Source organism: Alternaria infectoria, assembly GCF_024043175.1.
Source record: "Alternaria infectoria strain BMP 0036 chromosome Unknown scaffold_1, whole genome shotgun sequence".
In the NCBI taxonomy this organism is placed as follows: domain Eukaryota; kingdom Fungi; phylum Ascomycota; class Dothideomycetes; order Pleosporales; family Pleosporaceae; genus Alternaria; species Alternaria infectoria.
In genome coordinates this window covers 408,024-431,702 of record NW_026250690.1, presented here as the reverse complement: position 1 = coordinate 431,702, position 23,679 = coordinate 408,024, and the positions used below count along the sequence as shown (strand labels likewise).

Genomic DNA, 23,679 nt, shown 5'->3' with positions numbered 1-23,679 from the left:
CTACAAGGAAGGTGCGCATCTGCGAATTCCACTGCCCGCTTCGTCAAATTCACACCCGCGTTCTCGTATACAACTCGCCCAGTACCTTGTCTATGACCATCCTTCTGCACAACACCAAATCAGAGCCGACTTGTTGTAATTGCTAATTGTGGTAGTTTTCGTCCCTTCCCCGAACTGCGAACCTCACCGGCCCATCATGTCGAACGAGCCCGCTCCAGTCAGCGCTGTGGAAATCGGGCGCGAGCCGAACCCATAATGTCATGATGAGTGCATCATCCGTCCGAAACGCCTCATGGTATGCTCCTTGGAGCTGGGGAAAGTCTAGCGGTCCCGTCGATGCCAGCTCTCTCACACCCGCCGACCGCGTCCCCATCGCCGAATTCTCGCACCGTCCCGTCTCCGAGTTTGCGCGACAACACGCAGAGCCTGTCGTCACCACGTCTACGCCCGAGCTCGCCCCTGCAGCTATTGACAAGCCCGCCGTCGTGGATGGAGCAGTCGCGCCTGCCGAGGCGGTAGTAGACGGCGCGTCAACATTGACGGAACCCAAGACACTCGACACTCTATTCGATGCTGAGCCAGTCAAGGACACTCTCCCCACAGCCGAGATTGATCCCACTCGTCTCATCGATCATTCTGGACAATTGCAGGAATTGGGTCTTGACTACGGCTGGGGTATGACGACTCTGTTCGAGAAGTGCATCGAAACCATCTACCTACAGTCAGGCATGGGCTGGGCTGGCTCCATCATTGCTGCTGGTGTCGTTGTCCGTTGCACGACCTTCGTGCTCCAGGCTGCGAGCTCAGACAAGATGGCAGTTATGTCTTCACTGGCACCCGTTACCAAGCCTATACAAGAGAAGATGGAGGCTGCCCTTGCTCGAGGTGACAAGCAACAGGCCGATCTATACAAGATGCAGCAGGCCGCAATCATGAAGCCCTACGTAGGAGGTATGCTTGCCACTGGAGGTTTCATGATCGCGCAAGCCTGGATTGGATTTGCCGCCTTCAGATTCCTAAGGGCTATGGCTGACCTGCCCGTCCCCGGCATGGCGCATGATGGCTTTCTGTGGTTCACCGATCTGAGCAACCGCGACCCTTACTTCATCTTACCGGCTGCAACTTCAGCCATCATGTATACAGTTTTCAAGGCAAGTCTATACTCTTGAACGATGCTCTCACCTTACTGACACACTGAATAGACCGGAGGTGAGACTGGTGTGCAGCCCGATACAGCCCAGGCAGTTACACGTCAAAAGATTTTCACTGGTTTATCCGTCTTCCTCGGTGTTGCCACCGCTTTCCAGGCCTCTGCTCTCCAACTCTACTTCCTGATGTCCGGTATTATGGGCGGTTTAACTGGTTGGCTGCTTCGCCAGAATGGTTTCAGAAAATTCATTGGTATTCGACCGCTACCCAGCAAAGAGAGCAACGAGCTTTACAGCAAAGTCGTCAAAGGAGAGGCGAAGTTGAGTCAAGTCAAGGGAGCCGATGGCAGGGCTCGTTACCAGCCACCCACCCGCAAAGCAGCCCCGATGAACCGTCGCCAGTTGTCCGGCATCAACATCAAATCCGGAGTTGCCCTACCTGCGCATCTCAAGACGGAGGTACCCAAGACGATCGACACGGAATATCCTGACCGGGACATCGATTTCGAGGAAGGTGCCAAAGGCAAGCCAATCAGCGAGAAGCTGGACTACTACCGCAGAAACTACCGCCTTGCCTACATCTGGAGGCGGACGGGCAACGGCATGGATCGCTTTATGAGGTCTATGGGCTTTGGAGACAAGAAGATGTCACCCGAGGAGGCCAGGAGGAAGAAGAGGGCTGATGATTACGAGATTGAGAGGAGACGCAGGTTCCAAAATAGGCAATAGAGACGTGTCGGAGATGTGGACGGCCATGTATGATATACGCGTGTTGGACCTTGTGTTAGTAGTAGGTGCATCTCCAAAAGCACTGGGAGTTGTTTGATACGCATAGCGAGAGATTTTGTATAAATACTAAGAGACGCATATGCTCCTGATCAAATCTTGGACGGATGGGTGTTTGCAGTTTGGGAATGCATCGAAAGCTCGTCTGCGATTCCAACTCTCGTTCGTAACCATGCTTGAAACGAAGACAGCTCGAATTTGATTCAATTGATCCCAAGATAAAACGGGATGCCTTTGAACGCAATGCCGTTGATTGCACTCGTATATACAGATACGTCTCCAGGATCTCCACCTCCCCTTGCACTGCCCATCTACTCCAGCGACGTGTACATATCCAGCTCCTGGCCATTCCTCCTCCTCCGCTCCACAGGATCCGCTCGCATCTCCACGCCTGGTCCCACGCGCCTGGAATCGGCTCCAGAGCGATGAGTCGGGAATATCTAGTATCACATATTAATCAGTATTGCACCCGAAACATCCATGAAACCCTCTTCTTCTTCCATACAGCAAACATACCTTAGTACCACTCCACCCCAACCGATACGCCGCCTCATTCGCGACCAACTCGCCAAAACCCAACATGAGCCCGTTGACAAACGGCAAGAAGAGGTTTATCGCTGCGCCGCGGAGCAGGCCCCATATTGTGGGTGGCTTGTAGAGGATCAGGGGTGTGGAACTTGAGGATGCGGATTCGGGGGAGGAGGTGAGCTCGTTGTTTGCGTCGTAGTTTTCGCTGTCCGAGGGAATGGTTATGCCGGATTCGGTGAGGTTGGTGGCGTCGGCCATGGTGGGTGGGGTGATTGGAGAGGGATTGGGTGGTGAGTGGTGGGAGGTAGGCTGGTGGTGGATGCTGGATGCTAGGTGCTGGATGGGTGCTAGAGCCCCACGCGGAGGTGATGCGGAGGACGGCGCGAGGTTGGCTTGATCGGGCGGGAGTATGTCGACAGTCAGATACTGTCGATTGACGTGTTGAGTTGCCGACTACGCAAGGAAGAGTTTACTGACGCGCGTGTTTCGTAGTGCGCGACAGTCCCGAGGTTGCTGCTCGAGGTGTTGATGAGGCTCACATTAATTCCGGCCTTGGCATTATCTCGGAACTTTCATGCACATCGGAAGGTGCTGCATGTCAAGGTCTAAGCGGCTTATTGGCAGACATATCTTTAGAGTCTAAGAGAGAATCACGGAAGTCTTATGACCAACTTATCTAGTTGTTGATTAACAAGGTAACTCGCATCGACTGTGTTTGTGATTCGCGGTGAATGTCGAGAGCGAGCAAGCGACGTCACCAGCTACCGCCTGCGGTAGGTACCTAAAAGCCCGCCCTGAGTTTACATAGACCCCACCGCAGTCAACCAACGCGTCCAAGCCACCAACCACGCCACTACCCTCATCTTCAACGGCAGCATTACTACGCTGTTATGTCTGAAGCTGCCCCCGACCAAGACGCTCTCATTGCTCAGCTTGCTAGTCTGACTGGCCTCGATCCCGCAACAGTATGTTGATGGAAGCTCATCGAAGCTATCGGAGCTGTTCACTCACACAAAGAACAGGCAGAACGCTACTTGAACGCCTCCAACGGAGATCTCACCCTCGCTGCATCTCTCTTCTTCGACGAATCGGCCGAACAGCAAGACGACGCTTCCGAACCAGACGTCAACATGGCTGGTGACGAGTCAAACACAGACGCTCCCAGTGTGCCCCAAGGAGCTGGTGGAGGGCGCACTCTCGGGGGCGCATATGTACCTTCCCCTGCGCCCGAAGCATCTCGATCATCGTCGCAGCCTGCTGCTGCTCGTGGACAGCCTGCCCAGAGGGGCGTAGCAGGTGCGCGGACGCTTAGGGACCTCCAGTCATCAGGTGGCGGACACGGACACGCCCATGATGACGACGATGACGACGAGAACCCTGATGATGAGAACCAGGACTTCTTCGCCGGTGGTGAGAAGTCAGGTCTTGCCGTTCAGAACCCAAACCAGTCAAATCCGCGCGATCAGATCAACAACATCCTGAAGCGCGCACGACAGTAAGCCGGCCCAGCATCGTTTGGGCCACTCCAGCTAACAAGCGCAGGAACGCTCCCCGACCAGGCGGTGACGAGGAGCAGCCCGCCAGTTCCTCTCATTTCCGTGGCGCAGGTACTACCCTGGGAGGCGATGATGCTCCCTCCCGAACCATTCCAGACCCCACCGCCAACATCCCCGCACCGCCCCCGCGCGCCCACCGCGAGCTTCACCTCTGGCGCGACGGCTTCTCAGTCGACGACGGCGACCTGTTCCGGTACGATGACCCGGCCAACGCACGTACACTGGAGATGATCAACACGGGCCACGCTCCATTGCATATTCTCAATGTAGAACACGGCCAGGAGGTGGATGTCGAAGTGCACGCGCACAAGGACGAGGACTACAAGAAGCCAAAGAAGAAGTACGTTCCCTTCTCGGGTAGCGGAAACCGTCTGGGCAGCCCCACCCCTGGTGCAAGCTCAGCGGCTGCTCCCATGGCACCGGCAGCTTCAAGTAGCACGGCAGCCTCGACTCCAGCCGCCTCTGCGCAACCTACCGTCGACGTCGACTCATCGGCTCCTACCCTCACGCTCCAGCTACGCCTTGGTGACGGTACACGGCTGACCTCGCGGTTCAACACTACACACACTATTGGCGACGTCTACGACTTTGTCGGCAGGGCTAGCCCGGCCAGTCAGGATCGCGAGTGGGCGCTCATGACCACGTTCCCCAGCAACGAGCTGACGGACAAGGCCCAAGTGCTGGGTGACATTCCAGAGTTCAAACGTGGTGGTGTAGTGGTACAGAAGTGGAAGTGAGGGCGCAATGTACGTGGATGCACTCGAGTCCGGACTGCCGTTTATATTGCGGGTGCGGGCAATGGAGGATGCAAACGTAGAAAGCGTGTGCTGATCATGGCAATATCATCTGCAAAGGCGTTATGGCAAAATGCAGGATAGATTTGGGAACGGTAGCTGGATAGCATTCATGACAATATCGATGCTGCAGGGTGCACATAATTGCACAACCTGCCAAATGTGGTACCCGTTGTTATCTGGCATGGTGCATTGCACTGCATGAAGCTTGACGTGTGCGCGGCGCGTCGCACCGCAGTCGTGAGTTTAGCAGTAGCCTCACGATTGGCGGGACGTTTAGCATTGTGTTTGCACATCGTTAATTTGTCTGGACAGAAGGGCCGAAGAACGTTTCTCCAGTCTCCAACATTATCTTTCGATTCAGGTCGCTGCTGCAGGGTTCACTGTGGGACTGTATCGCCATGTCCGTTGGATCGGCTGAATAAGATGACGACCACAGAGTCGCTGCATTTCGCTTGGGTAATAGACGCCTTCGCTCCTTCTCTTATCTCTAATTATACCGCCGGGCGGGCTTAGAATGTCGCCCGTCGAGTGCTGAATGTTATTTGCGTGCGCCCCCAGATAGCATCAGCAGTGGGGGGTGGCGTGCTGGGCAGGCTGGTTGGCATATCAGTCGTGGCTGCTAGTTGAGTCCTAGTGAATCCTTCCTGCGGATAGATGAGCAGCGGCCATGGTGCGACGGCTCTGCCGCTCGGAAGATTTTGCGAAACGCGCAAGCACCGACTTCAAGGACGACATGGCACCACTCAGACGCAACCTCTGCTCGTCGTTAGGCGATCAACAGTGTGCAACGCGTCAGCCCTCCCCCTGGAGTACCTTGCAGCACGGGGCGGGAGGCGGCGCGGGAGTTGGGGGTTAAGGCGTCTTGGTGCAAAACCGATGGGGATTCCCAGATCGACGAGGCTCTGGCCGCGTACTGCCGTTTGAGAGTGTTCGACGCTTCTTCTGCTCGTGCAATTTCGTACCCTGTCGAGTAGTCTTGTCCCGCGCTCTTGGTATCGTCATTTCCGTCTAATCATCGTCTGCGGTTTTTTCTCTTGAGGCTTGCATTCCTCGATCGATCCCGTTCGCTCTTTCTAGCATTCCACCGGCCCTTTCCCGAGTTCACGTGCGGCAGGAACGACCGACACAGATAGACGGATTGACCATCCTTCTTGCCCTCTTCACTGTAGTCGGCCCCGCCTTCCTTTCCTTTGCATCCAAGCTAGCATCGCTCGGCAGCGCCTTCACCAGAGCTTCGCCGCCATCTTTAACACCCACGGTCCTTACCACCTGCACCACTTCACCACACCTCCTCGCCATCAGTCGCTAGTCCTTCTTTCGCGCTACACCTCCGCAACCTCAAGCGATGCAGCTTTTACATTATCGGTAAATCCTACGACTACCCCAGTACACTAGGTACCATACCGGCATAAGGTTAGTGTGCACCACTAAACGATACGAATACGAACAACATCGACATCATGTTTGTCCGATCACCCCGCAGATTTGCGATAGTTTCCTTTATAGCATTGGTTTTCATCTTCGCCGTCCTACAGCAGAGTCCATGGGCGAACGAGAAGGTGTACGAGCGCATGCCGCTCTTCAACTCGGGGAACAGACCGCCGACACAGGAGCTCCTGAATGAAAGTCCAGGCGAGGCGCAGGCGCATCTCGAGGATGCGTGGCATAATGCCGTGCCCATTCCTGGCGCCATGCCCAGCCCCGTAGATGCGCAATCGCCAGCAGAGCCGGCAGAGGTTATGCTGCCGCCAATGGAGACCTCGCGCGAACCTGAGGTCGACGCGTCGAAGCCCACCAAGCCTTACCCGCCTTGGGTGACGGCACCGTCGAGGACAGGCTCTTTCATCCCTCCCTACCCAACACCATCCAACTGGAAGCAGTACATGGCGAAGATGCTGGACTGGCCGCGACCGAGCTGGAGTGGTCACTGGCCGCCATTCGGCGACTACGTCGACAAGAAGTACGACCCGAACCGGTGGGAACAATTCGATTTGTAAGTGTACATACTTTGCGCGCAACAGTGGTGGTTCTAATCGTATGCAGGGATTATCGCATCTACGAGTCTAGCCATGATAAGCTGAACGACACGATTGCCTCTGATCCGATCGCATACAAGCCGTTCCCCAAGTACAATACCCCAAAGTGGAAGCAGAAGTGGCACGGTGAATACGTGGCTTGTCTGGGTCCGCGCGGCAAACCCCTTAACGAGAGCACCGACGACGAGGTCCAGGTCTACCGCGGCATACCCGAGGACTTTCCCCCGGTATACGCTGGTGGTTATGATGTCATCGGACTCGACGACGATGTCTGCTTCGACCGATACTCACGATACGGTCCGTACGGATATGGTGACGATGAGTTCCCAGAGGAGGTCAAGAACTGGAAGGCGCCCGCTACTGTCCCCGAGTGGCCTCAGGTGAACTGGGGTGCGCTGCAAGACGATTGTCTTGAGCGGAACAAGGAGCGCTACCGGCCCAAGGCCAGGTCGCCAATCGTGAAGATTCCCAGCACTGTCCTACCTGAGCCCGCGGCGGCGTCGTCGGCGTTTGCGATCCCCACAGACACGAGCCGAAGCAACTTGGAGAACCGCGATGACAGCGAGAAGAAGTACCACCACCGTACAGCCATTCTCATCCGTGCCTGGACCGGATACAACTACGAAGAGAACGACATCACCGCCATTCGCGCCATGGTCTCCGAGCTCTCCCTCCAGTCCGGCGGTGAATACCAAGTTTACCTCTATGTCCACGTCAAGGACAGAGATGCACCCATCTTCGACAGCCAGTATGAATACGATCGCATCCTAAAAGAAAACGTACCTGAGGAACTGCGCGACATTGCTATCCTATGGTCAGAATCCATCTTCCCGAAATGGTATCCCAAGGTTATGGACTGGCAGGTCTATTGGCAGCAATTCATGTGTCTACAATGGTTCAGTCTTACGCACCCCGAATTTGATTACGTCTGGAACTGGGAAACAGACGCTAGATACACTGGACACCACTATCACTTCTTCGAGAAGATCAGCGAGTTCGCGGACAAACAACCGAGGAAGCTATTGTGGGAGCGCAACAAGCGATACTATCTTCCGAGCGTACATGGAGACTACCAATCGTACGTCGAAAACACACACAAAGACGTCTTGAACGCATCTGCAAACTCGCTCATCCCACCACCCGTATGGGGACCACGGCCATGGAGACTTGCCATCCCTCCCCAGAAGCCACTAGGCCCTACACCACCCACGACTATGGAGGAAGACAACTTCGAGTGGGGTGTTGGTGAGCCTGCGGACTTCATCACTCTTCTTCCGATGTGGGACCCTAGGAACACGACTTGGTCTTACAAGGATAAGATCTGGAACTACCTGCCTCACATCCGACCAATCTTCACGCCAGAGGATGGCCAGGCCGATTGGTTCACTCACCCTATCTTCGAACAGATTGATCGCCGGACTTTCATCAACACAGTCGTACGTTTCAGCAAGAAGATGCTGCAAGCTATGCATGAGGAGAACTTGGTCGGACGCAGTATGCAGGCCGAGATGTGGCCCTCGACAGTTGCACTCCAACACGGTTTGAAAGCCGTATACGCACCTCACCCGATCTTCAACGATCGCCACTGGCCCGCTGCATACACCGAAGCCATCTTTGATACCGCATCGACCGTCGATGAAGAGACAGGTGAAGCATTAGAAAGCCGTCAAGGCGCCTGGACCGAAGAAGCCGACTCACCCTACAACCACGATCGCGAGTTTAATTTCCAAGGCTGGAGCTGGTACTATGCGTCACGCTTCCCACGTAACCTATACCGACGATGGCTCAACTGGCCCATAGTCCAACAAAACTGGGGAGAGTCAGAAAAGATCGATGGTGGACCAGGCTCTGACGGCGAGCTGGAGCAGAAGAGGATGTGCATACCGGGTATGCTACTCCATCCCGTAAAGAGGATGGCTAAGTACAAGGAAAAGCCTTGAACGAGATGAACGGAATGGAACGGAACGCAATACCAGGTCTCACATGACCAACGACCACCGCAGCGCCGTGTTGACACGAATATTATCTGAACACCAGTATTTATCTGTGTGTATAGCAGGAAGGGATTGAGCGCCATCCTATTTGCCACTTTTGCCTTCTCTACCAAAAGCATGGGCGGAGCATAAGTCATGCTTTGTACTCTTTTTTTCCTTTGACCTTCTCAACTGATACCTGTTTCCTCTTTCTCCCTCTTCGTTTCGTTTTGTTACCAGACCTGAAGATGTCTGCTGGGTACCTTTGTTGTTATCTTAGGGGTTACAAGCATTTGCTGGACATATATTTTGGCGCTCTTGGCAAACTATTTACGGCATCAGTGGTTTTGACACTCATCGTCAGCTTGTTGATAGATCTTTCTGAATCGCCTGAGAGGCGTGGTTAGATATAGATGGCATCTTTTTTTGAAATGTATAAGGATTACTGTTCAATATGTGGCGTAGTACTACTTTGGTGTTCTTGCGTGCGGCTAGGATTGCGCATCACTGCGTCTGGCTTGAGCTGGTGATTCGCAGATTGGTGGTGGACCATGGAACGCTAATGGGTATTCGTACGCAACCATGGTTCAATCTGTGAGCCGAAAAGTTTCTTGGTAAAGCCGTGGCATGTTACGATATAGGCGTTTTTTCTACTACAATAAAGATCCTAGCTACACAGCTTTATATTATCATCTATAGCCATCGCCATCGCCATCGCCATCACCACACTCTCGTCACACGACGCTCGGTGTTCAATACGCCACACCACTTCGCCACTTCATCCATCTCAGTCCCACCCTCAATTGCGCTCTTGCCTTCAACTACTACAAGATGGCCAACACTCAACACCGAGGCTTCCTCACTCTCCCAACTGAGCTGCGCTTGGAAGTATACAAGCGGCTTATAGCTGCATGTCTTGCCGACGGCTATCCACATCACGCGGGAGGATTATTACGGTCCTGCACCAAGATCCACGATGAGATGGCAGAGTATATTGTCAGAATTCTGCCTTTCATCAAACTTCAACACTACTGGATACGAAATACCGAATCGATGGATTCATTACACGCATATCTTCCTTCGACCTACGAGTTCACCACGCCGCCAGAAGACGCCACGCTGCTGATACCCGTCAGCAAGATTATCGAGCATTGGGGAGCCCGCCGTGTCTTTAATGACATGTGCATTTCACTTCTTCACGCCGCTCCCACCCAGCTACGATCCCTCACCCTTGGATTCTACTATTTCCTCCCAGACATGAACGAATCATGGCGTGCTAATATCCGCCGAGTCAGCTGCTTTTTCCATTTGATACGTCAAATGTTGATGGAAGCAGAGCAGTGCCACCTGAAAAATGTCGGTCGTTTGATGATAGACTTGAGTAATCATGGAGCACCTCCCAGTTCGATAGGCGCAGTTGAGGGCACTAAATGCCTTTGGACGACGTTGGAATTTAGGTACAAACATTCCAAGTGAATGGGAAGAGGACAGAAACAAGATTCGGCAAGGCGGCATTGTCACCGCTCCATAACAAGTTGACAAACTCAGCCTTTCACCGTCGCCTGCTTATCGTGTACTTCGCTAGCGCTGCAGCGTATTTGCTCGCTGGATTACCAAACTTCGCAAACTCTACTCCACTTTCATCTTCAACAGACCGCCAATTTCCCGACAGAGACTTCTCAACTCACCACAGACCAGAATTCAGCGCCATGGCAAAAGACAAGCCTTCCGCGTTCCTCGCGCTACCAGCAGAACTACGACTTCAGATCTATAGCAATCTTCTAACCGAAACCCTGGAAAATGGACGCACCTCCGATGTCGGTGCTCTATACCTCGCTTCCCGCACAACCTATTCCGAAATGAAGCCACTCGTCTCAACAGTACGAGTAGCCCTCGACCTGAAGCGCGCCTGGGATCACTCTAGACGGCTCAGAGGCGAAGTCAGAGGACGACTGTGCTTCCAAATACCACCCTCACACACCTACATCAATCCGCTCACCGAGTTCGCCATCACCGCACCGCGCGATCGCAAACGCAGAAATCCCGTTCAAAGGGCTAAGCATGACATGCTGCGTCGCACAGAAGACTTGGCGGTTTTCGGTCTCCGTCTCCTGCTCTGCCCTTTCGGGTTCGGAGTGGAACGTCGATATACCAATAAACAACTCCTCGCGTCTAGCGATTTCTTCTTCCGCGCCTTCTACCAGATATGGGGAAAGGAGTTTCTGGAGAAGGCTAGGCAGAAGAGATACATTGATCGGTTAACCTTTCAGAAGGATTCCCACGTGGAGGATAGATACATTGTGAAGATTGTGCACGGGAAGCAATATGGGGGCATGTATCTTCCTGCCTCCGGGGCTTTTTATGGTCCGTGGTGCTTTCTCACTGAGGGATCGACGAAGAGGCTTTGGGGAGTAGATTTTAGGGGCGGATTGAAGCTGCCGGGGTGGAGGCATGAGCGTATAGATTGGTTTATCAGGGGTAGTGCTATTTGAGGGGTTTATGTCGACTGAGTTTGCAGGGTTAGATGAGGATTGCGTACCGGCCTTTCGGACTGTATGTCGCTATATTGTCAAGGACATGTTATTGCATTATCATGGTGGCGTATTGATGCAAATACAGGTAGCGAAGTTTAGGCGTCTAACACTGTACAATTTTTGCAATCATCAATCTCAGCTCTTGTCCATGTAACTTCGCGCAAATCACCATCCAAACTGTTTGTGCTCACTTCCTACATAGTGAACACACCCGTCACATCGTTATTGATTCAACAAGTGATCTTCTCTTTGCTCTTAAGCCGAGTTCGTTTCTTCCATTACATATATTGATGTACAAGATTAGGAGACATTAACTGTGACGATCACTTTCCCTCACCTTGGTATTGAAACAACTCACACATTATACAAAACATGTTTCTCACTCTTCCAACGGAGCTTCGACTCGAGATCCAGAAACACCTCATCGTCGAAAGCATCACTTCTGGACGTCCACAGAATATCTCCGGCCTTTTCTTTAGTTGCCGTACTACGTACAACGAAATGGAGGAAGATATAGCTAAAGTTAAACCTCTAATCCTTGCTACTCGAAAGTGGCAAGATGAGCATCCATACGGCCGTTGTTTGAAGATCGAGTCATCACCAGCCTCGATTTTGGCAGGAGGAGCTGGCGAAGGCAACATTAGCATGCCGATTTCAGGATCATGGCTCCAGGGTAGCCTTAACCGGGCTTCATTGAAACGATGCGTAGCAGCTCTCCAGCAGGTATTGCACCTACCATGGTCGACAATCAACCTCTCTACCCATGTGGATTGTCCGCTGGACCACCTTCAAAGTACCCGCGTAATGTGCCTGGAGCTTTTCTTTAGGGACAATTACGACCCGGCGGAACTCACCTGGATTCAACGATGTGATCGCCTCACCCTCAATTTTCGAGGTACCACTGAAAAACTTGAATGGTGTACTTGGGACATTGCATTCGCAATCCATGGCCAGAGGGCTCTCAAAGCGATTTGGATACAAAAACCTGATGACAGGCGTAACGGCGACTTATGGACAATTGGATATGACTTTGTAGAAGGCTTGGGAACGATTAAGGGGTTGCAATGGAAACAAGAAGTTCGGGAAGGTTTGCTGCGACGCGAAAGTATATCTTAGGGCTCTCAGGGTTGATCATGTTCACCACGACCTGAAGATCTGGGAGCTTGAGTTGTTCCCCTTGTGGAAGTAGCATCTGCTCACGTCTCGATGTACGTAGTACGAACAAAGACTGAAGTTAACATCATGGAGGATATAAGGTTTAAAGCTACCCCTTGATCGATCGTTAAATTTATGTGCGTCTTCATAGGTGCGTTCTTGTGAGATGAGGGCCGAATGTAGCGCCGCGCACGCGCCATGCTGACGGTGACTCGTCATCCCACAGTCTGGCATCTTCCTCATCTCTTCCATCCTGGCATGTATCTTCCACATGGTCGGGGTTGGCGGGCGGTCCAGAGCGTGCGATAACTGCAAAAGTCGACGCGTCAAATGTGGTAGGTTTGCCCTGTTTACCCCTGCGCTATTCCGACGCGTGTGTTGACGTCACCAGATCTACGAAAGCCACAGTGCGGAAGGTGCGTCACAGCACGACTACAATGTGGTGGCACCCGCGGCATCACATTCGTACAATTCGATGGCCACGGCCAGTCTGCCCAGCCTAGCGATCGCGATGTCGCCGGGTGCTTAGCTGTGGAAGTCGGCACCAGGACGCCTGACACTGCTATTCGACTTCACCAGGGAATTCATCGAGCATTGTCGCCTTCTCGCGATGATGTCTTCACTGCGTTCACTCTCTCAAACTTATTGCCGGTGCAGAGCCTGTTGGTGTTCAATCCTGGGGTTATTACCATCAAGTCACTTTCTGCGCTTGCGACTTCTTACTTCGGCATCAAGCACCAGGATAGAGCTATCACGCAGTACGGATTCAAGAGGTACAGTGACGCACTTAGAGCCGTGCATTCGGCTCTTGAGGCTTCGGTGTCTCCGCCTTCCTTTGATCTGATTGAGGCGGTCATGCTTATGGGACTCATCGAGGTACATCAAACGTTCTGCAGTGCACACATTTTCTAACCGCTACTAGTTCCTCATCTCGGATCGTGTCGATGGTTGGATAAACCATGCACGTGGGCTAGAAAGGCTCTTCGAGTTGCGCGGACCTGAAGCTATGGCATCACCTCAGTGTCTTGGGATCTTGGATAGGATTCGCCCGTCTCTTATCTTTGCAGCTATTGTCTTGCACAAGCCAACGATAATGTCAGAGGATAAATGGAAATACATCCCCTGGAGCTTACACCCTGAACACATCGACTCGCTCAAGCTCTTGTTCGACATTATTGCCGACTACCCTCAGCTCTTCATTTTGCGTGATGAGCTTTTGTCAGTTGCGGATGAAGACACAAGGACTGCTGAGACGCAATGTCTCTCTTTGCAATGTCATGAGGTCATCGCCAAACTGAAAAACTGGAGGGAGACTTTTGCGTCTGATCCGTTTCACACCTCTTACGAGACACCTGCATGTCAACCGATACCGCTCATAGAAGACGAGTATGGCGCGTTGCATCCAGCTTGGTCTACTGCCTTCAGATACCGATCACTCTATCACGCGAACGCTATCACAGTCTATAACGCCGCTACCATCATGGCCCTCCGGTTCGCCGACAGCATCGATGCTGAGATGATGTCATCTTCAGCCTGCCATACCCGACAGGAGCAGATATCGACAGCGGCGCTCACTATATGCCGTAGCGTCGAGTACCATCAGTTAGAGGACTGGGGCGAACAGGGCTCTTTTGAACTGCTCTTTCCTCTACGCATGGCATATGATGGGATCCGCGAGAAGGAGCCGACAATAGCATCATGGATCACATCCGTCATGCAAGACATGTCGGCTGGTAGACGAGGGCCCTGGAGATCCGCGAAAAGCATCCTAGATGTTGGCAAATGAGCTCGTGGTAAAGCAGAACGATGGTACAACCATTCTATCGTATTGACATGGGAGCTTGTATCAGGTCGGCGCTATCTTTTTATTATTACATCCACCCGTCCAACGACTCAATGACGATGTACTCCATCTTCTCGACCATCTTCTGCTCCTTCTCCAACTTCTTACCCTTCTTACCATGAGCCTTTTCCCCTTTCTGGTCCTGCTTCTTGGGTCTCCTTTCTTCCTTTCGCGCCTTCTTCTCTTCTTTCTTTACTCGTTTGCGCTCCGCTTTGTCTGCTCTTCTCTTTTGTTTACCGTAGACCTCACCATGAGATACCAGGGTGGACTCTTCGTCGGAGCTGATGCTAGACTCTGCACCAGAACAGGAGTCTGAGCTGTAGCCCTTTTGTTCTTTCTTCTTGATACGTCGTTCAATCTGCTTCGCAGCCATTCTATCGAGAGCATTTCGCTGCTCTACCGGCGGCGGAACGTTGAATGACAGTGGTGCGATATACGGCGTGAGTGCTTGCAATCGGCGGTATCCAGCTGTTTGAGGCCAGGAGCTACTTCCTAGCACTCTTTGCCAAGTCAGAAACGGGGGATCCCTACAGCAGGGCTAAACTTACGCCGACGATGGCATGTGCACATTGTAGCCAAGTTTCTCTTCCAACTGTCTGTTCTTGCAAATCGAAGCTTTCAGACCACGAGGCGCAAAGTATTCTCGGTTCACAGCCTCCAAGAAGCGCCGCGTTCGCATAGTTGTCGTAGCAGCCGTTCCAACTCCTGCGACCATGTTCATACTGGCGCCGGCCATCATCGTCCAATGATGTGGTCTAGCACTTGTATGAGAAACCGGTAAGAGCCAAAAAGAGAAGTCAACTCACACGATGCCAACCACATGACCCGCTGCATCAAGTGCCTGAAGCGGAACTGGCGGAGCTTGAGCGACACTGAGATCATCAATGAATGCTACAAAGTCTTTCTCGTGGATATTGAAGCGGCGCAGATCGGGGCTGTATGCTCGTATAAATGGGAATGGTGTTCCAAGTAGACCGCTTGCGTCGAGTCTTGGTATCACGACGGGTTTCTAGACAGGTCAGCAATGTTTATTGGCAATGTTTGAAGAGTGGCTAACCTGAAGAGATTGTCGTGGCTGGATTGGACTTGTTATGTAAGGTGTCCAATCTATGGCGTGATGTAAGAACTCATTATCCCGTGGAGACAAGCTAGTCGGTGGTAACGGTGCAGCGTTGTATGAACTATGTGCTCGATGCGGCCGCTCGAAAGAGTGGCTCTCGTATGAAGGAGGTTCTAATGGCATCATGATAGTATGGTATCGAGATTGTATTGCTTTGTGATGAGTGATCTGACACCAGATATAAGTATCTCGAGCCTCAGGCTCAACACAATAACGGAGCTGCTTTGATAAGCCGTGCACGTTGTTCCAAGCCCCCAGCTATGTGTAAAAAGTCGTACTCCTCGGGACTCAGCCTTGCCAGTTACTAGGGACCAAACAATATCAAGCACAGTCAAGCTGACGGCCTCGTAGATCGCTGTCCCAATGTAGTTGATTTCTCGAGCTTACTAACCGCATGTTGTTTAGCGCGGCTAGCGTCGTTTCCTCGGATTACCCTTTCGGGTTCATTTCTCGAGATTGGGCCGATCAACAGTAGAAAGCGTGAGACAAATAGTAGATAGCATCCTATCACAAGAGAAAGCAGACGTTTAGTAAGTAATTGCTAGTCGTGCATCAAATAATCGACAGCGGCCTGCACGTTGGCCTTGCTAAGCCACGACCCGTTGCATGAGGTAATTGGGTAAAAGCGGTTCACCTTTAGCTGTAGTCTTGTGCCGTTACTACAGAACCCTATAAGACTATTCTGTACCTTAATAGCTTCTCTATGTTTGCGGCCTAGTGTTACTATTAGGCTAGATTAGTAAAATCCTTAGGCACCTTTAGTCTATTAAAATAGAATAATATAAAGATTAATTAAATACTAAAAGTAGATAGTAAAGCTGCCTCTATATGCTAGCTACTAAAGTAGCTAGAAACTAGCTACCTAAATATTTAAATTCTAATACTTTCTCTTAGAATTTAATAATTCTATGCTACTATTAAGGCTAGGCAGCCTTATTAAACTCTTTAAATTTTATAGAAAAAAGAAAGAAAAGTACTACTTATTACTTTAAGTTTAGCTAGAACTTTTTTATTTCTTTAGCTTAAGAGCTACTTTAAAGCGCTTAAAAGTAACTTACTATAAAAGCTTTATAAGCTTATTAGCTACTTAATTAGCTATTAAAATATACTTTAGCGTAATTATACTAGCCTCTTAAACTTTTCTAGTATAATACTATTAAATATTAATATACTTAGATTTAGCGTAGTTATTAAAGTTACTAGCTAGCGTAATTATACTTTAGTTATCTACCTTAATAAAGGTTACTAGTAAATTTAGATTTATAACTTAAAATTTAGCTAGTAGTTCTTTTAGCTAGATAGCTTTCTTAGTAGCTTAGGTCTAGCCTATATACTTAGCTTTATATAATAAAAGAGTAATAGTATACTAGTATTTTAAGCTCTAGCTAATAGCTACGCTTTCTAAATTAAATATATAGCTAAAAGTAGAGCGCTACTTTTTTAGATTACTTTTCTAATTAGCGTCTATATAGTCTTAGAGAGCTTATAATTTACTCTTATAGACTAGAACTAGCTTATTAGTACTTTTAAAGTACTACTAAAGGTACTTTATAGTAGCGTAGTAATTCTCTACTAAGTTAGCTATATAGTAGCTAAGGTAGTCTATAGTAAAGATAATATTAAGCTTTATACTTAATATTAGGTATATAAAAGATTCTATAGCTTTCTAGTAGTATTTAATATTAGACTTTAGAGTCTAAAAGTCTTTTAGTCTAGACCTAAAGTAGCTTTTTATAAAGGTACTATTAGAGCTATACTTAGCTATGCTAAAGTTATCTAGAATTTTAGCTAAATAGCTAGCTTATAATAGTCTAAGAGTCTTATTAGAGTAGTTATAGATAATCTCTATACTTAGGTAAAAGTAGTATTTACCTAAGTTACTTATTTTAAATCTAGCTAAAAGAGTAGTTTTAAGTGCTAAGATTTTATCTAAGCTTACTTTAGTAATAAGAAAGTTATTAATATAGATAGCTATAAATAGAAGGCCTTTAGTAAAGATTTCTAGATCTAAAGTAGTAGAAAAGAAGCCTTACTCTTTTATAAAATTAGTAAGAGTATTATACTAGATTTTTAGGCTCTATTTTAGTCTATATAGAGCTTTACGTAGGTAATAGAGCTTCTTTTTACTACTTTTAAGCTTATAAAAAGATTTAATAAATATCTTAGTATTAATATCTTTATAGAGAAAAGCTATCTTAATATTTATTTAGTAAATTTCTAGGTCTATAGTAGTAGTAATAGCAAATAGTGCCTTATAGCTTATAAGCTTTACTACTAATATAAATATTTTATAGTAGTTAATACTTTCTTACTACTTAAAGCCTTTTACTATCTAGTAGGCTTTATAGCGTAAGACTTTGCCTTAGAGGCCTTTCTTAATTTTAAATACTTACTTACTACTTAAGGTATACTAGGTTACTTTAGGCACTATATTCTAAGTTTTATTAGCTTCTAGTAATATAATTTTATTATTAATAGCTACTAACTAGAAGAGCTAGTGTAAGCTTTAGTAGGCTTTCTTATAAGTTTAGAGCTTACTATTCTTAATAGCTATAAAAGTAATACTATATTATTAGCCTAAGTAAGTTTTAGCTAGCTCTAGAAGCTATAGTTTAGAGTAATATTTTAGAGTATTAGTAGAGATAATATAATCTAGTTTACTACTATTACTAGCTAGAGATATTAATAGTAGCGTTAACTATGCTAAATTCTAGAGCTTTTTAGGTATTATAAATTTAAGATTTTATAGATTACTAAGTAGTATAGTAACTCTCTTAGCTTCTAAAGCTAGACTAATAAGTAGTATAGTAGAAACTTCTCTAGCTTCTAAAGCTAGACTACTAGATAGTATAGTAGGTTTCTCTTATAAATTAGTATTAATTTTAAGTAGTTTAAAGAATAGATTTCTACTATTACGCTTCTCTCTTTAAGGTACCTAAAATTACTTCTATAATTACTAAGAAGTATTTTCTCTCTTTCTTTTCTAGCTAGCTTAGAAGTTTATAGTATATAGTCTATCTTCTAGGTAGACTAGGTTATATATAGTTATTACTACTCTATCTTCTCTAAGAATATAGTATACTAAGGCCTCTTTATAGCTAAGTAAGTAGTATAAAATACTTTTATTCTTACTAATCTTATTTCTTAGACTAGTCTTATAGCTTAGGCACTAGCTACCTAGAAGGTAAAAGTAGGTAATATTAGAGACTATACTAAACTAAGCTTAGTAGAGTATTATATTTAAGTAAATATAAAGAGTTAGTATTCTTAAGTATACTACTAATCTAATTAGATTAGACTAGAATTTTATATTTAGGCTGCTATTAATTAGTATAGTATAAAGACGTTCTTCTAGAATTTAATTTATAACTTTAGCTATACTATTAGACTAGTACTAATTAGTTACTATAAATTTAGCTATAATTCTCTTATTTTATAAGAAGGCTAGCATTTTATTACTAGTAAATTTACTAGCTTTATTAAGGTAAATTTAGTAGCAGCGCTTCTTAAAAGTCTTTTAGCGCTTTAGATAGCGCTTAATAGCTATTAAAGCCTTACTATAAGTAACTATTAGCGTTACTATAGTAAATCTAGTAGTATTATTTATAATAGTAAGCTAATAACACTTACTATAGCGCCTAGATAGTAATAGGCTAATAGCGTCTATATAAATAAAGTCTAGTAAGTACTTACTACGCTTTAAGAGCTTATTATATAGTATTTAGATAAATTTTACTTTTATATAAGTATTATAGATATAAGCTAGTAAAAGTAGTTTTATTCTAGTAACTATCTTCTAAACCTTTTCTAAACTATCTTACTTAAAATAAGCTAGCCTTCTATACTATAGCTCTAGTTAATCTTAATTTAGTAAATAAGTAGCTATTACTATAGGCTATATCTAAAGGTAGAAGAAATATAGCTTATATACTTAGTTATAGTATACTATAAGGCTCTTTAGTGTTAATATACTAATACTATTTAGTATAAAATTTATAATAGCACTACGCTTCTATAACTAGAAAACTAAGACTAAGTTATAGCTAGTAGTAGAGAAGTAAAAAGTATTAGAAAGGTATAGCCTCTTTAGCTCTCTATTAACGTAGATAATAAGTTAAATTATACTAACTATTATAAATTATTAGCTAGCTTCTCTAAGGTCTACTATTAGTAGTCTAGTATATAGCTAAAGGCTTTTAGGTAGAAAAGTAGAGTATTTAAAGAAAATATATCTACTATAACTAGTATTTAGAGCTTAATTATTTAGTAAGGTATAAAGCTCTTAGCTTACTATAAAGCTAAATCTACTTTCTTTAAAATTAGAAAGTAGCTACTAGTAAGCTAAGCTATCTACTATTAGCGCTTAGATAGCCTAAGTCTTTACCTTTCTAGCTAACTAAGCTTTACTTACGTTACTATACTTCTAGATTTTACGTAAATAAGAGAACTTCTTATAGTAGTTATTTACTTTATACTCTTAGTGTTTATAAAAAGAGTATAGGCCTTTTCTTTTATATTAGTCTAGAATTTAAGCTATTAGAGTAAAATTCTTAGATTATAAATAGCTTTTTAGCCTTTATTTAAATTACTCTACTACTTAAACTACTTCTTTAAATAAAATAGTAGCTATTTTAATTAAATTATTAGTCTTTTACTTAGTAATTAGGCTATAGGTTTAGTAGAAAGTTATAAGAAAAGTAGTATAGTTATTATTAAAACTACTAAGAAAGTAGTTTATAAAAAAGAGCTTAGTAATCTTAATACTTATATTAAAAGCTTTAAGTTTAGATTTTATCTTACGTAAGCGCTTAGTAAAGTCTAAGATAGTTCTTTTATAAGTATTAAGAGTAATACTTTTATATTCTTAGTATAGATTTTAGAATATAGCGCTACTTATAAGTTAAAAGCGTGCTCTAAGAAGTTTAAAAGCTACTACTACTTTTATTACTATTTATTTCTTTTCTCTCTTTTCTAGAACTGCCTTAGCGTTAGTACTATAGTAAGAAAGAATTATTTAGATAGCTTTATTCTAGTTTTACTTCTAAGTCTTATAGTAAGTAGCTTTTTTCTTTATACTCTTACCTTTAACTTCTTATAGCTTAATAGTATTAGACTAACCTATAAGATATCTAGTAAAGCTAGAGAAGTCTAAGAACTTAGTTATTTAGCGCTTCTATTATAGCTAATTATTAGATTCTTCTAGTAGCTTAATCTACTAAACTTTAGTAAGGCTTATTATTTCTATAGTATTATTTTTATAGTAGAGAAAGTAATTCTAAATCTAATAGTGCTATATATTTAGTCTTTACCTAGTAAATAATAGCTTCTCTTATCTAATATTTAATCTTATTCTCTACTTACTATTAGTATATAAATATCTTAGAGTTAAGAAAGTTATAGTAGGCTTATTTACTTTTAAGAATTAAAGAGCTAAGTATATAAGTTAAAGAAGTAATAGCTTTAAAGCTAAAAAGGTTATAAAAGCTAGCTTAACTAAGCTAACTTTTAGTAGTAAGAGAGCTAAAGTAGCTTAAATTAGTTTTAAGGCTTAAGAGAGTATATAAGAAGTTATTAGTATTAAAAAAAGTTAATTTAATATTAGCTATAAGGTATTAAAAATAGTATATATTAAGGTATCTTTAGCGCGTTAAAGGCTATAGTAGGTAAGATTAAAGTAAATATTATAGTAATAATAGGTTTATATTACCTATAAAGTCTTACTTATACTAGTAGTATTAGTAGTAGTAGCTAGCGTGTATTATCTCTCTTTTTAGTAGTAGAACTTAAAATAAGAAGGCTAGAAAGTATAGGCTATATTTAAAATAAAGTGCTACGCTTATTAGCCTACTAGTTAAGCTAGCTACTAAAGATATCTACTAGCTACATTTACTTAAAAATTTTACTTAGCTACCTACTTAGCTTTATACTTCTTCTCTTTACTACTACTAAGCGCTTTTTCTTTTTAGTAATAGTAGACGCTGCTACTATTCTTAATCTAAAACTAAGTCTTTTTCTATAATCTAAAACTATATCTTATTCTAAAAGAGCTAGAGCTAGTCTAGTAGGCTACTAAAGAGATAGAATAATTTAGCGCTTTTAAAAGCGTTATTAGTATCTTAGCTATTTATTAGTATTAGAGGCTTAGCTATTTATTATTTATAGCTCTATTACTATAGTCTAAATTTAGTAGTTCTTCTTAGCTTATCTTTAGTAGCTCTACTACTTATAAGACCTAGTAATTTAAGTAGCTTTCTTCTCTATAGCGTTACTAATAGCTACTAGCTTTAGGCTAGTTACTACTAAAATTACTTATTTAGTGCCTATATTATTAGCTCTAATAGCTACTAATAATTTAAGCTAGCCTATTTCTAGTTCTACTCTAAAATTTATTAGAATTTTAAGATCTTCTTTATAGTTTATATAACTATAAGTATATCTATACTATTTTCTATATAAAAAATAGTACTTCTAAGATAGTTACTACTACCTAAACTCTACGCTATAAAATTTAAGCTAAATAATATTTTTATATACTATATAAAAACTATAATTTCTTAGTAACTAAGTAGTAGCTTTAGTAAACTATAGTTATTAGGCGCGCGTAGTTTTCTAAGTACTATATAGTAGCTTTAGTAAAGTATAGTTAGCTAGAGTAAGAGTTTTAGAAGCGTATTTTATATAATAGATATTTTTAGCGTAAAGTATTTTATAAAGTAGAATTTAAAAATTTATAGTAAGTAGCTTTATCTTTAATAACTAAGAATATTCTAGAATTATTAGAGAGATAGAATTACTACTTATAAATAACTTCTTAAAGCTTTTCTAGTTTAGGTTCTAACTAAAGTATATAATATAAAAAGTAATATCTAGTAAATAGAGGCTGCTATAGTAGCTATATAGATTCTAGTTACTTTTACTTTTATCTTTTTAAGTATAATAAGCTTATATAAAAAATACTAAAAGCTATAAGTTAATAGCTAAAGATTAGTTCTAAAGAGTAAAAGACTTTATCTTTATAACTTAGCCTAAACCTACTATTTAGAAAGCCTCTCTATCTCTTTTAAAAATACTCTTTAATTAATATTAGATAAGAGCTTATTTAAAATAAGCTTTAGTTTTCTTTAGTTCTTAAGAGCTTTACACTTAGAAGAAGTATCTAAATTACTATATTATAAAAAGTTATAGGCTTTATTAAAGAGAATACTTACGCGCTTAGTAAGAGAGTTTAAAAAAAAAGAGAGAGAGAAAAATAGATATCTTTATTTTACTACGTAAAATCTAAGCTTATAATCTATTAAAATAAAATAATATAAAGATTAATTAAATACTAAAAGTAGGTAGTAAAGCTACTTTTATATACTAGCTACTAAGGTAGCTAGGAACTAGCTACCTAAATATTTAAATTCTAACATAGTTCTCTTTGCTTTCTTCTGTACTACGCCTCTTTTTTGCCCTGTGGCCTCCACCTAATCATCTTATCTTTAGGATACTCTGCAAGGCACGCAGCTACATCCCAGCGATGTATCTTATTGCCGTCGTGATAGATTAGAACACGATCTACGTACTCAAGCAGAGTGATGCCCCGGATATACTCCCAATTCCCTTCCAGCTGTTGTTGTATAGTCCAATTCAGACACACCAAGAAGTACCGGGAAGTAACCGACATTGCAGCGTCGGCCTGAGCGGACATATGAATCAGACCGAGCTGCGCAAGATCGGGAGATGGTGTCTCGACGTTGATGCTGATCGTTCTGATGGATATTTGCCGGTGTTCATTGTCGCTCTTCCTTTCGCCCAGAGGCCCAACATGGGTAAATCGGTTGAATATGCCATAGAAGCCCCATACCACTAGAACAGTGAGGTGAGTGGTTAGTATGTAGTACTAATACTAATAGAGGAAAGGCTTTCCTTACACTGCTTAGGTAGTAGCCCAAAGAAATCTTCAGGTCCTGGATTTGCCGGCGCCCCTAACATGTCTTCAATTTCAGACTTCAGTCGTTCGCTATCGTTTGTCACACAGAGGCGAAGTGTGACATTCAGCTGCTCAATTCTGGTCGACAAAACTGGAACATTGATCCACGTCGCTGCCAATATGCCATTGTCGGTCATTGCAAGATCGAGGTCGTACACAATGCTTCGCATTCGTTCTAGCATCTCCGTTGTTTCCGTTCTCAGCTGTTGATTGACTAGCAGTAATCTCGTC

At 44.5% G+C, this 23,679-nt stretch overlaps 5 protein-coding genes across 5 annotated transcripts; 3 read left to right on the top strand and 2 right to left on the bottom strand.

Moving 5' to 3' along the window:
- Positions 1 to 263: 263 nt before the first annotated feature.
- On the top strand, positions 264 to 1,877 carry J4E92_000160 (uncharacterized protein; the record flags this gene model as incomplete). The annotated part of the gene is made up of 2 exons (XM_051491579.1): positions 264 to 1,142; positions 1,203 to 1,877. The coding sequence occupies 2 exons, from the start codon at positions 264 to 266 to the stop codon at positions 1,875 to 1,877; spliced, it is 1,554 nt and encodes a 517-aa protein (XP_051357091.1).
- A 368-nt stretch (positions 1,878 to 2,245) lies between these two features.
- On the bottom strand, positions 2,246 to 2,720 carry J4E92_000159 (uncharacterized protein; the record flags this gene model as incomplete). The annotated part of the gene is made up of 2 exons (XM_051491578.1): positions 2,246 to 2,374; positions 2,451 to 2,720. 2 exons carry the CDS (start codon positions 2,718 to 2,720, stop codon positions 2,246 to 2,248), a joined length of 399 nt encoding a protein of 132 aa, XP_051357090.1.
- Positions 2,721 to 3,352: 632 nt separating this feature from the next.
- UBX1 (UBX domain-containing protein 1) lies at positions 3,353 to 4,755 on the top strand (the record flags this gene model as incomplete). Its single annotated transcript, XM_051491577.1, has 3 exons — positions 3,353 to 3,427; positions 3,485 to 3,957; positions 4,005 to 4,755. The coding sequence occupies 3 exons, from the start codon at positions 3,353 to 3,355 to the stop codon at positions 4,753 to 4,755; spliced, it is 1,299 nt and encodes a 432-aa protein (XP_051357089.1).
- Positions 4,756 to 6,275: 1,520 nt separating this feature from the next.
- J4E92_000157 (uncharacterized protein) lies at positions 6,276 to 8,791 on the top strand (the record flags this gene model as incomplete). Its single annotated transcript, XM_051491576.1, has 2 exons — positions 6,276 to 6,808; positions 6,859 to 8,791. The coding sequence occupies 2 exons, from the start codon at positions 6,276 to 6,278 to the stop codon at positions 8,789 to 8,791; spliced, it is 2,466 nt and encodes an 821-aa protein (XP_051357088.1).
- A 5,593-nt stretch (positions 8,792 to 14,384) lies between these two features.
- J4E92_000156 (uncharacterized protein) lies at positions 14,385 to 14,918 on the bottom strand (the record flags this gene model as incomplete). The annotated part of the gene is made up of 2 exons (XM_051491575.1): positions 14,385 to 14,856; positions 14,911 to 14,918. The coding sequence occupies 2 exons, from the start codon at positions 14,916 to 14,918 to the stop codon at positions 14,385 to 14,387; spliced, it is 480 nt and encodes a 159-aa protein (XP_051357087.1).
- Positions 14,919 to 23,679: the final 8,761 nt, after the last annotated feature.